The 13,513-nt window shown below is 35.2% G+C and overlaps 1 protein-coding gene across 1 annotated transcript in view; it reads left to right on the forward strand.

The window, feature by feature from the left end:
- Window positions 1–13,513, forward strand: part of LOC145693638 (EF-hand domain-containing protein 1-like) — a 64,647-nt gene that overhangs the window by 37,949 nt on the left and 13,185 nt on the right. The window contains exons 9-10 of the mRNA XM_081769819.1: window positions 5,230–5,346; window positions 8,033–8,255. Of these exons, the coding sequence (XP_081625945.1) occupies window positions 5,230–5,346; window positions 8,033–8,255 (340 nt within the window). The remainder of the gene's footprint in view (window positions 1–5,229; window positions 5,347–8,032; window positions 8,256–13,513) is intronic.

Here is a 13,513-nt window from a genome sequence, read left to right on the forward strand (position 1 = left end):
AATTTAATATTTGTAATTGAATGTTCCAATATCCTACAATACAATCCCTATAGATAAGTTTTTGTCATTGTATTTGATATATTTAATAATTTAATATTTGTAATTGAATGTTCCAATAATCTACAATACAATCCGTATAGATAAGTTTTTACCATTGTATTTGATATATTTAACAATTTAATATTTGTAATTGAATGTTCCAATATCCTACAATACAATCCGCAAAGATAAGTTTTGCCAAAGACTAATGATACGTGTAATAATAATCCGTTGTTAAGTTTTGAATCCGTAGTGATTTGAAAAAATGGGTAATTGGAATTACACACTACTAAGTGAACGTCATTTTTTACGATAAAACAAAATAACTTATTTCACATAAAGTTCAGTTTCTAATTGTAATTAACTGCTACTCGGATCCAATTCGTTTTCCATATTTTAAACATTTTAAAATCGAGCACTTTTATTTCGTAACTTCAGTGTAAAATAAGCGAGCATAGCAAAACAGATATTGCAGGCCAATACTATGAAACAAATATGAACAAAATAGAAGGACAGAAAAGACTACTGCTGAGATCCCGTATTTTAGCTAATAACCTTATTTTTTTGAAAAGTAAGCTCGAGTCTTGGATTCACAGAGTCGATTGAGCCACTTTCTTTACAGATAGAATAAAGTGTCGAGGAGGGTATGGTCTCTGTCATCAGTTGCTACGGCCTGTTTCCAATAATTTGCTTAGTAGTGAGATGTAGATTGTGTTCTTGAGAACCAACAGACACCTAAAGGTAAACATCAGGTTTCCACGAAGACTAATCACTGAGCTTTAACTGTATGTAAGATCGAAAGAGAATCATTCTGTCATAAAGAAAAAAAAAATGATAAACTGTTTTCTATTACAAAAATAGCCCACTTCAATAATAAATTATTATCATAGATGTATCTCATTTCGCGATACAACTTTTCGTTTGCATATATATAAAGACCAGCTGAATTGTCCGTTCTCTGCGCGGGCAAAATAGGTTTATGGAATATATTTGAACTCCCTTTCTCCTGAATACGTATTAGGATCGAATGAAATGGTAATAATCCAGCTCAACACAGGTGCTAATTATATTCAAAAGTTCACCCCCTTTTGACCCCTTAGAAGAGGCATTTCAGTCAAAGTGTAATTTAAAAAAAAAGAAAAAGAAAAGAAAAAGAAACGTTCAAGAATTAATTTCAAATGGTTCGGACGTCTTTCTGTCCGGATTAAAGAGTTACTACACGGACTTCAATGAAAAATCTTGCATTTACGAAATAAAATTCAGTTACCATGAGAGTTACACAGGTAAAACGAAAAGAAATCTGAAAGTTCGAGTAGAGGAACATATTAGAGATTTAACAGCGGGAAACCCGGTGTCAGGTTTATCGAAACTTATTTAAAAAAAAAAAAAATAAAATAAAAGGTAGAAGATTCAAACATTTTATTGAGTGCTAGAAATGAAGTAAAGAGAATTGTTTTTGAAAATTTATGTATGATTTTAAAAAGCCAAAATTAAATTTGGACAAGGGATGGTTAAGCGACGAATGGGGCGCGGTGATTACAAAATTCTCATAGCATTGGCACAGAAACAAAAATAATAACATCAGCTGGCAACCTTCCAACAAAGAACAAAATAGTACACAAATAGACTCCACTATATTGCAGGTTGCATCATTACCATTTGAAAACCACCTGTCCCTTGCACGTCGTCCATTCCACTTTTATCCCTTGATGTTTTTATTTTTCTTCTTCCTGTTTTTAACCTCCGTGACCAAGACTTTAGGGAAGAGTCGAAAGCTCAGAAATATAAAGAATATTCAGGAATTACAGAAATCTGTAAGTAGAATCATTTCGAATGATTGAGCTGTTTTCTTGTGGCAATAAGACAGACAACGTTGATTTAAATATGGAGGAAAATAGTACATAAATTTCCCCCTTCTCTCCTCTTAGAAACGTAATTCTCGAAAACGGTAGGTCACACATCTAATTTTTTAATGAGGAGTTTGTGTACCGACTTTCATCTCCCTAGGTTGAGGGGCTCGTAAGATTCTCTATTTTTGGCAATCCCTCCTCCTTTTCCTTAGAATACACATTTTAGTCAGAGTGACATGATAATCTAGTTCGAGATAGTTACTATGTTCAAAAATTTATTTCAAACGATTGGACCATTTAAGAGATTTATGAACATAGCTGAAACATAATATTGGGTTCATTCAAACTTTTAAAGAACTCAGTTCTAAGCGCTTTACAATATTGTAGATAGCAATAAGCTGTTTCAATGAACCAACATCGTCTTCGTTAGTGTGATTAAAAAAGAAAAAGAAACCTTAACCTACTGAAAACTTCAGACTATGAGATTGCATTCAACTCATAGATGATAGAAAAGTATATACAGATGAAACGGATGCTTTCATGAACACACTGTATATAGGTTGTTACGTTCTGGATTCCTTGACTGAAGAGAAAATATGACCTAGGCTTGCCAGATTGAATTGATGAGAAGCCCGGAGACCAGCAGCCTCTGTTGCAGCTGGAGACACAAATGTGAAACTGAACTTTTTATTTATTTACTAGCAGAATACCCGTTCTTCGCACGGGGAGAATACATTTTGGACATAAAGTACTAATGAGGAGCTGAAAAATTTGGATTTAAACAGCATCAAAAGTGTTACTGTTCATCTCAGCGACCCCAAAAACTATGGATTTAATACTAATATCGGTCAATTTTGATCATTTATATATCTACCCCTCCCCCAAGTTGCGGGGCTGAATTTGGATTTAAACGACATCGGACGTGTCACTGTTCATTCCAACGACTCCGAAAACTGTAGATTCGACATTAATATCAGTCATTTTCGATCATCTCCTCCTGCCCCTCCTGTAGGTGGCACCGTCAAAGTGAAATAATAAAAATCATTTCAGGCCCTAACCTCATTTATGTGGCAAATTTTATCGAGATTGGTCTCGTGGTTGAAGAGTTATTAAATTTTGTATATATATTCCTATATGTATTCCTATTAAACAAAATTTATACTGTACTAAACTAAGTGAAAATAAAAAACGTTAATGATTATAGACCTACCTTATTATTTATATTTTTTGAGCTTCTCGCTGCTGAAGAAGAATCATATTTTCCAAAACAGTTTTGTGGAAGAAATTAAGGGGTCATTTTCAAGTTCATATGAACACAGTTTTGGCCATCACGAGTTATGTTGGTATTCTGCTTCTGTCATCTGATCATAAAGCTTTTATTACATTAACCACGAGTTCGACATGTGTATTACTGACTGGTATAGCGAGGATATAGTGCATTTTTTAAATACAGTTTGACGTATCTGCTTTCTCTCAAAACGAACTTCATAATTTTACTTGTTATTATCCTTTCTATTAAGTGTTAGTACTATGGATTTTAGAACAAAGAACTCATTTTAAATGTATTTTCATTGAAACTGTTTGAATTTTCATTCCAACATCTGTCATATCATCAAACGAAAACTGTTGGTGCCACGCGATAACATAAGTGCAACAATCAAAAGAATTTAAACCTAGCCTTTTGTTACAATATACAGTTAGAATAATCTTTCAAATAACTAACAACAATTAATTACAAAATATACTATAAAGCATAAATGGCATAGATATTATATTATAGGTAATTTAATATTGGAACCCGTAGATTTAGTTCATTGATCCGTAGTATAGAATGTACTTCAAACATGGGCTCTCGAGGCGACGCCTGGAGATCTGACAACAATAATGTGTCCATCTGATCAATCTCGGACTTGTACAAAAATTATTCGCTAATGAATGTTGCTGTGTGTAATGTTATAAGATGCTTATAAATGAACTTTGTAATCATTTATAGTTCCATGGCATAAGAAACTTGAGGGGGGTCTTCGGCGCAGAAACAGAAGCTATTAATTGGATCTTATCATCTCCCAAACCAAATGTATCAGGATTATTGTTACCTAGTTCTTCAACATCCTATTTCTACTATCTTACTAACTTCAACATACTAATTTTACTACATTTTACTATTTATATGATATTTAGAAAATATAGAGTTACGTATTGACCTTATTTTTCTTATAATATATAGGATTACGAATTGGTTTTATTATTCACATGATATTCACTTTATTATTCACGTTAAATCTAAAAGTTATGTATTGATCTTATTATTCATGTTATATCTATAAGTTACGAATTGATTTTATGATTCATATTTAGAAGTTAATATCTAGAGTTACGAATGGGTTTTATTATTCATATGATATTTAGAAGTTTCGAATTCATTTTATTATATCTAAAAGTTACGTATTGATCTTATTATTCATTTGATATTTAGAAGTTACGAAACTGATCTTACGATTCATATTATATCTAGAAGTTGCGAATTCATTTTATTATATCTAAAAGTTATGTATTGATTTTATTATTCATATACGTATTACTAGAAGTTGGGAATTCATCTATTATTCATATTATATCTAAAAGTTACTTCTTAGAAATTAGGTATTAATCTTATTATATATATGACATCTAGAAGTTTCCTGTTGATTTTATTATTCCTATGATATCTGGAAGTTACGCATTAATCTTATTATTCAAATAATATTTAGAGTTATGCATAAACTAAACATTTAAAACATAGAAACTAACTACATAGTTTGTCCAGACATATGATACGAAAAATCAGTCACGTCATGTTGTGTGTGTCACAGTTTTGTTAGATATGCTAACACTCCGCCGCAGAGAATCATTAAAAATATTAAAGATTTAAAGATCACCTTAATAAACATAGTGCTTGGCAATTACGTTTACACTTAATTCTGTGTATAAAACTTGAATGTATTTTTCTCTTTCAAGTCTTCAAAGACCTGTGAATATCTAGACTTTTAGGCAAAATGTAAATGTGATTGTAATAATGAATGCTATATTGTTTCGTTTCATATTTACAGAAATCGTTAGTTCATATAACCTTATCTAGCGTGAGAGTATGGGTTTTTTGAAAGAAAGATCGAAACTATATTAAAACAAAAATTTTGTAACTTTGGATATATTCCTACAACTGCTATTCTAGTACAGATACATTTAAATTGTTAATGCTTCTATATTCAGCTATCTATTTATTTTTGGTGTTTAAATGGCTTCTTATATTAGTAAAAAGGAATTTTGACATATTTTATAAAGTATATTATTTTCTCTATAGCAAGTTCCACCACATAATGGAATCGGTGCACCTGAAGACTCGTTGCAAAATTGCTTGCGTGTAATACCAAAACCACCAAAGAAGGACGAAGTGAAGTATATCCTTAACGATTGCAAGGTAAGGTAGATTCGTGTAAATATGAATTCTTTTATTGCCTAATTGTGTGCTTTGTCCTGGAAATACATTAATATACTATTATGTTGCTATTTATAGTAACGTTTAGATATACTAAAGGCAGCCTCAAAATGTAAATTATCAGTGGCTCCAGTGTGTTGGAGATGTTTTTCTCCATCACCAGCAGTTAAATTCTGGAAATATGCATGATAAAATCGTTCTACAGTTACAAACAAATTCATAAAGTTTCAGACTAAGGACGTAGCTTTAGTTGTAAAAGATAAATAGATTTATTAGTGAAATAAACAAAATGCATTTTCATTTAAAAGTTGAGCAGAACAAAGGAAGGTGAAATATGGTCTATAACTAATATTATTTGATTTTATAAAGTGTTTCTAATATGTCAGCCAACAACACAATACCTCAGTTTTTAGCTGAAGATCCATGAGTTCTCGTCGTAGCTCGAAGCCTCTCTTCCATAAATCTAACACATACTCTCTCGTCCAACTCGATGATCGAAGTTTTGTTCCGGGCCTGTTTACACAAAATCTATCCCTTTTTCTCCTCCTCGCCATGAAAGATAAGAGACTGGGGTTTTCAGGAATATCAACAATCACCTTGTCATGACGTAAATTCGAAAGATCTAGAAAGCACATGACATGTACACTCATGTCCAAAATGATTGTCGCATATCTATAACTGTTTTCTTGTAATAATATAATTTGCTAATGATTTTGAAGGATACTTTTAGTACTGATACTATGTGTATAATCGGGAAATGTATATTTGTGGTAAATTTCATAGGAAAAGAATTATAAATAGGAAAATTAGAATGAGTAAAACAAAATGTTGCTAAATGGACAAGAAAGTTTTATTTTCGTTTTCTTGTTCTTATTTACTGCTCTTTTGACATGAAATTTGCCACATACATGTCTTTGCCGATTATACACATACTGACATTGTAAGAAATACTGAGCAAATTTGTTATCAAATTGTATTCCTATAACAACATATTTATAGATATGCGACAATAATTTTGGACATGAATGTACCTCCGATGTTGTGGACCTCAAGCATTGACCAAAAGCAACTTCACTTGGAATGCAATCGTTCAGCGTGGAATTTCCAATTCAGTTGAATTGAAGTAGAAAAGTCAGATTTGGCAAGAGAAAATGTGTATGTAGGCGAACGTGCAACAACATCATCCTGGACAAATCACTAGCTGACAAGTTGGTCAACAATAAAATATTGACTTAACAAAATAACATTACAAAAGTATAGCTGATATAGAAGAGAATATCAATAGACACGCGTTGCATTATTAAAACAGCAAATAAGGGAAAAACAAGGATAAGAATTTGCACTGTGTTTAATTATTCAATAAAATTTATACATAATTAGGGACGTGAAGTTTTCGTTTTAACGATAACATCGAAAACTTGAAAGAGGCAAAGTAAAGTATATAGATATACCTAAATATATGATAGAAGGCCGTTTTTGGTGTTTATAAATCGCGAAATAACGCAAATTGGGTACTTTATTCAAAATAACACCAAAACCACTACATAAAGTGATAGATTCACGAAATCTCCATGTTGGCCGGTAATACTAGTAAAACAACACAAGTTTCCTTTATAACAAGATGTAATTCACAGAAGACCTTTATAACAAAATATAATTCACAGAATTATATTTTTAGACCAGTTGGTCAGTGAAAGTTTGCCCCTGAGATTTTGCTGCCTATGCTCTTCAAGCAATATCTTTGCCAGCTTCCAATGTTGATTCTGAAAGATATTTTTTCAGAATACAACTCCGTAGTTACAGTAAGGAGGCAAAATCTTAAAAGAAGAAAATGTAGAAATATTGACAATTTTGTCCTTTGAAAAATAAAAGAACATTGAAGAAACTATAAATTCGACATTAAGTGAAAATGTGTGTTAATACTGATATGAATTGCGTTTTAAATAAGTATATGGTGAATTGATTTTTTTTTTTTTTTTTTTTAAGTGAAGAAAATGTTAAGAAACGCTATGCTATGAATTGCATTTTAGATAAGTAAGTTGTGAATTGATTGTTTTTTTAGAAGTGAAGAAAATGTTAAGAAACAGTACAATGTGATTTTTAGTCGATATATGTATTCAAATCATACATTAAGTAAGTCCAAGTTTAGGAGGGATATCGAGTCATTTTTTTCTCAGATGGTAAACCCAAAAATATAATTTATTCTTTTAAATATATCAGAATTTAAAACTATTCGTTTAATTTTAAAATTATATTTTATTTTAATTAGCTTTGACGGACGACGACTGTCTCTATGTTTACAATATAGTTGCTTTTCAAAACCATTACGGAATAAAGCAAATAACCCCTTTAGAGACACACGTGGCATATAAACACACAACATAATTCCATTGATAAGAGTTGTAGTATATAAACACAATCAGGACGAAAAGGACGTATGGTTTATAAACCTCGTTTGGGTTTATTTTTTCAAAGAAGTAATATGTATTGCAGTATAATAAAATGTCAATTTGAATCTGTTTTCGTCTCGGAAGAAAAACTGATTTAAATAAGCCACCCCTAAAGGGTTAACCACTCTCGTTGTATACCTTACGATCATACTAGTGGAAATTCTACTTCTTTATTATTATGCGAAAATAATCTTAAAGCTTTCATATTCTATCCACAGTTTTTGCGTTACACCTTAAAGATGAAGTGGGTCCATCCAGAAGATGAAATACGGGACTTTCTACTCAAATACTCATTAGCAAATGATACAATTATCATCTATGAAATTGCCAAAAGGAATTCTGGATTCAAGACAGGAAAGTATCTAAGGCCTACCCTTGTTCCAAAACCTGGTACAGATCCTGATAATCCACAGTTCTACACACCACTGGATTTTTATATAGGTATGTACGTAGTTCTTTAATTCTAAGCGAACCAAAGAAAAATAGGCATGCAATCTACAGTGTATATACACATTCTAATCAATTTCATGAGAACATCTGAAAAAGTGTATCTTATCAGAATAATGTGGCGTTGGACCACTTTCTCTCTCAGAACAACTTTGGTGCGACGTAGAATGGAGTTATAGAGGTCGTGAGTGGTAGGTAGGAAGTGGAACCCCACGCCGTAAGCGTCGGTGGACCACCGATGGGCAACTAGCGATATCTCGTCAAAACTTGGCGGCCCCATAGCGACGATCCGCGGTTGCCCCACTACCGTTTTGAAAATTATGCCACCAGCGGCAGGGAAACAACGAAACGCCAATGAATCATAAAATTACTTTCCCAAAATCGCCTATATGTGTGATTTGTTTACAGGGTGCGTTCACAAAGTTTCAAGACTGAGTGTTCTCTGAGTAGGAGCGTGCGCGCAGACCCGTTCTACCGACAGGGTGCGGTAGTGGAGGGTGTCAGCTAACCGACCGCACGAGCGTCAGTTGCAGTGTTCGTAGATTGAGAGAAATTTCCCGAATCTAGGGAAATTACATAGGTAAATTTAGCATAAAGGGAAAAGGGGAATTTTTGCGATAAAACGTGAAAATCCAGGGACATTCTCGCGCTGACTGACCGACCAACAAAGATGCTTAAATTTTTCTTTGTTCTTTAGAAATGAATCAATATAATAGCAATAGTTTGTGTGTGTGTTTGTTTATTTTTTTGTTCAAAGTGCCATAATTTGCACCGATTGTTCTGTGTGTATTTTTTATTTAAAAAAGTGAGGAGAAAAGTAAAAAATAGAAGCAAAAAACAAATTAATAAAACAAATATGGTTGGCATTTTCTTTATTATAGCTACATTAATCTTATAACAATTTCTGTCATAGGAATTGGATACTCTACAAACTAGGGAAAATTTGTTAAGAAAAGTGAAAATGTTATGTCAGTCGAGGGAAATTTTCTTAAGGAAACCTGCGAACACTGGTCAGTCGTCTCCGAGACGCGAGAGTGAGTAGATCGCTAGTGGCGTGAGTGTGTGTCAGTGACTCCCGTCGAAACCTGAGTGAGTGGAAAATGCAGCGGCATTTGGAACAGCATTATGCTGTAAACGTCTGTGCGAAACTGAACCAAACAGCTACAGAGACTTTTCGTATGATTCAAGAGACCCACAAAGAAGACGCCATGTCATGTACAATGTTTATATATATATATATATATATATATATGTGTGGCACAAGAGGTTCAAAGAGGACCGCGAGGATGTTGAAGACGATGACCGCTTTGGGAGACCTGCAACAGGCCGAACTGAGGAAATCTTGTGAAAGTGCTTGAACTCTTAAACACTGATCGTCGTCTTAGTGTTAGATTAATTGCAAATGAACTGTGATTGGGATTGACTACAGTGTTCAAGTTAGTGACAGAAGATTTGAAGATGAGAAAAGTGTGTGCCAAACGTGTTCCCAAAGTTCTGACGGATGAACAGAAGGTGCGGCGCCTGGCTGTTTGCGAAGAAATGCTTGATCGTTTGCAAGATGATCCCCATTTTCTGGACACGATTCCAGCGATCCAGGCAGCTTCGACAAGATCCCTTCACAGCCTTGCGCGCGAAGACTTTCAGGAAGCCTATGAGCAATGGAAAACACGCAGGCATTTGTGTGTTGATGTCCAAGGGTCATATTTCGAAGACTTTTACTTCGGTGTACGAAAATGTGTAGTACATTTTTGTTATTCTCACACCAGCCTTGAAACTTTGTGAACGCACCCTTTACATTAAGACGAATGAAAAAAAAAATGAAAGCAAGTACCCCGGGATGGGTGCGAACCACCAACGATATAATTACTAAGCGCGTGTTCTTCCAACTTCGCCACGGAAACGATAAAGAAAACCTCGCTTGTAGAGGGATAAATCGTTGAGGGATAAATCGGTCTTTCCAATTTTGGTCCATCAGAGCTCCTTTAACCGTGTATATGCGACGATAACCATTTGGGATCAGATAAAATGTATTCGCCATGTAATTTTATTACAAAATGGCACGAGTCTATCTACTTTATTTCATAGTTCTCCCATATTCACTTTATAATGATCGGCGACAGTTGCCACCTAAATTCATACAATTACGCACTCATCTCAAGATAATAATAATCGCATGCACATGACTGGTGATAGTTCATATTGGTCTCTTCGCGATTTTCGGCGACGAATCGAAAGGACGTGAACCAAAATGAAGTCCTCGCTGCTACGCGATGGTAACTTCAACACCCAGACTCTAGATATCTGTTTCGACTCGACGAAACCCCCGCCACCAGTGGCACACATGCGGCAATCCTTCGACGCGCCGCTATATCGACATTTACCGGCAAATGGACCACTAGGTGTTGGCGACGTTTATGGCATGGAGAATATTACTCCATTTCGCATGCAGTATGTCATTCAGTTTCATGATATTAGATGGAGGCAGAAATCTGCACTGAATTCTTGCCTACAGAACGGACCACAGATGTTCAGTTATATTCAAATCCGAAAATTAGGCGGACCAGGAAAGGTGTTCAACTCGATATTTCTCAGACCACACTGCAACAGTTTTAGCTTTGTGAATGGCCGAATAATCATCCTGGAATATGACGTCATTACCCGGAAACAACATCTGGACCATAGAATAAACATAATCATCAAAATGGCTACATAGTCACAGGCGGTGACGCGAGTGGTAAACGTCAGCACAAGGCACACTGAAAACTAGGATGTTGCGACTCATAGCCGCCGCTATGTTTCATGGTTAGGCGTAGACACTAGAAATCAGAAAGATTGTCTATTTTACACTGTCACCGTCTGCTCAACTCACTTCACACTGACATTCCATTGCTCCTCATATAGTACGGAGTTTGCTCTAATACATCACCACCAACAACCCGGCACTTCGGTCGCCACCTGACCGTTGCCAACTTAGACATCTGACATGAGATGTCTCTCCTTGCATATATGTCAGTGTACCAATTATATATATATATATATATATATATATGTGTGTGTGTGTGTGTGTGTGTGTGATGGGTAGGTGTGTATATGGATGGGAAATCCATCCCACCTGGGAAAAACATGTAATTCTGTACTGATTTAGTTGTGTATGGTGTATTTAATAATATTGACAGTTTCCAGAGGTTAGTATCTAAAACATAGATTTTGTTTGATTTTTAATAGTTTAATTTGTACGTTTCGTTTTGCTATTGTCCTAGATAAGCATGTAAGGAACATGTGCAATGTATAGTTTGAATTTAAGAACTATAGGCTTTTAAATTTATTTCGGTACGACAATTTGAATTGTACAGGGTCGTGTTAACAATGACGACATAGCCTATCTGAATTTGTAAACGTACTCTTCTATTTACTACTCATGTGGTTCGGATTCCACGTTAATCAGTAGGTCCACGTCTCATATAGCCTCGCTGCTGAACGGGACTTAAAACTCAAAGTCAACTACACTCTTCTATTTACTACTTGTTAATTGTAAGTTTTGGTTATCTCTGACACCGTCCTCTCAATCTTGGCAATTCATCTCACTTTTAGAATTTCATCCTGCACTTTTTCGTGTGCACTGTAAACAATGATAAAGTAAAAAAAAAAAAACACTTGTAAATACACAATAGTGGCCGCAGTGGTTCCGTAGTAGAACGTTCATCTCTGGGTGGGAGGTCCTGGTTCGATCCCACCTCACTCTAAGTGGGCTTTATGGTGGACAAATACCGTGTGCGTGGATTTTCTCGGAGTTCTTTGGTGTCCTACTTTCTTCGTTGCACCATATCGTTCATTGAGGCATAATCATAGAACATTAAATTTCTCGGCCCGTCAACACCCAGTCACCTACAGGTGACAGTACTTTAAAGGCGTCTTCTTCCTTGTACACTACGTCGACTTCGAAACTTTTTTGTGTGGTGATGCAACATATATAGGTAAGTAGCTGGTGCTACTGTGGTTCACTAGGACTCTGGTGGACGATTGGTGAACAAGAAGACGCCTTTAAAGTAGTGTCACCTGTGGGTGACATTGGGCGTTGACGGGTTAATTTGATATTGTAATCAAGACTTCTTCTTTTGAAAGTCATGTTGCTGAAGAAAAACACAAGATTTTCGTGAAAACTTATAGTTTTGTGCTAGTTTGTGGAAATTTTGCTTATTGATAACAGGCAGATGTAAAAGTGAGGGGGAGTGCAGGAAGACGCCGTTACCCCACTTCCAAAAAGTATCTATGGCGTCCCTCCACTTCCTAAAAAATACAATGGGCAAAGATAAGCACGGGGAACAGCGCGACGTCATCCATCTCCCTACCTTTTCAGATTCCTGATAACAGTCACTTTGTGAAAATACTGTTACAATCTTAAATCTACAGTTAAACGTTAATTGTACTTTAAGCTTTGTGTAGTTTGTTTTGATATACAATAACTTTGATCCCTATTTAAGTTTATGTGTACGAATCGACTCACAATACGATGAGTCATGTATACGATACCAGATGCAGCTCTTTAAGGAAATCATATCGGTAAAAATTACAATTTTATTGCTCCAAGTTAAGGGAAGAAAAGTTACCTAATCTCGTAAGTCTTGTATATCATACATGCTAAGCGAAGGAAACTTACCTAATGTCATTCTTCTTGTATACATGCCAAGCGATGAAAACTTACCTAACGTCATAATTCTTGTATACAAGCGAAGGGGAGGAAACTTACGTAATATCCTAAGTCTTGTATAAAATCTAAGGGAAGGAAAGTCACCTAATGTTGTAACACAATTGGTTCGGTTCCTGTTCGGGCTAGCCATTTTTGTAACACGATTGGATCGTGTTGGGTTCGGTTCCTGTTCAGGGCAGTTATTCTTATGACCGGAAGAGTTTAATTCTTGTTCGAGCTAACCATTTTTGTGACTGGAAGAGTCTGATTCTTACCTGATCCCATTCGGGATAACCAATTTTTATAACTCCGCTGGAAACGACTTCTGTTCAATACGGCTTACCTGTGGTGGCTTTTAGCAATTGGCGTGAAGAAGACATTCGCAATACAAATAATGATACTACAACAGAAAGTGCGCAAACCTCCAAGTTGGATCTCGAACCAAAATACTATTTCATTGAGGTTGCGACTGCGAGTGCCCACCATCCTTACCACGCCTGCTAGTATCGGCGGAATAAGTGCAAGTCATTAGACATATCATCCAGCCACTCTGTAGTGATTGTGC

This window comes from Thermobia domestica, chromosome 8 (assembly GCF_964235325.1).
Source record: "Thermobia domestica chromosome 8, izTheDome1.hap1.1, whole genome shotgun sequence".
NCBI classification, from domain to species: Eukaryota; Metazoa; Arthropoda; class Insecta; order Zygentoma; family Lepismatidae; genus Thermobia; species Thermobia domestica.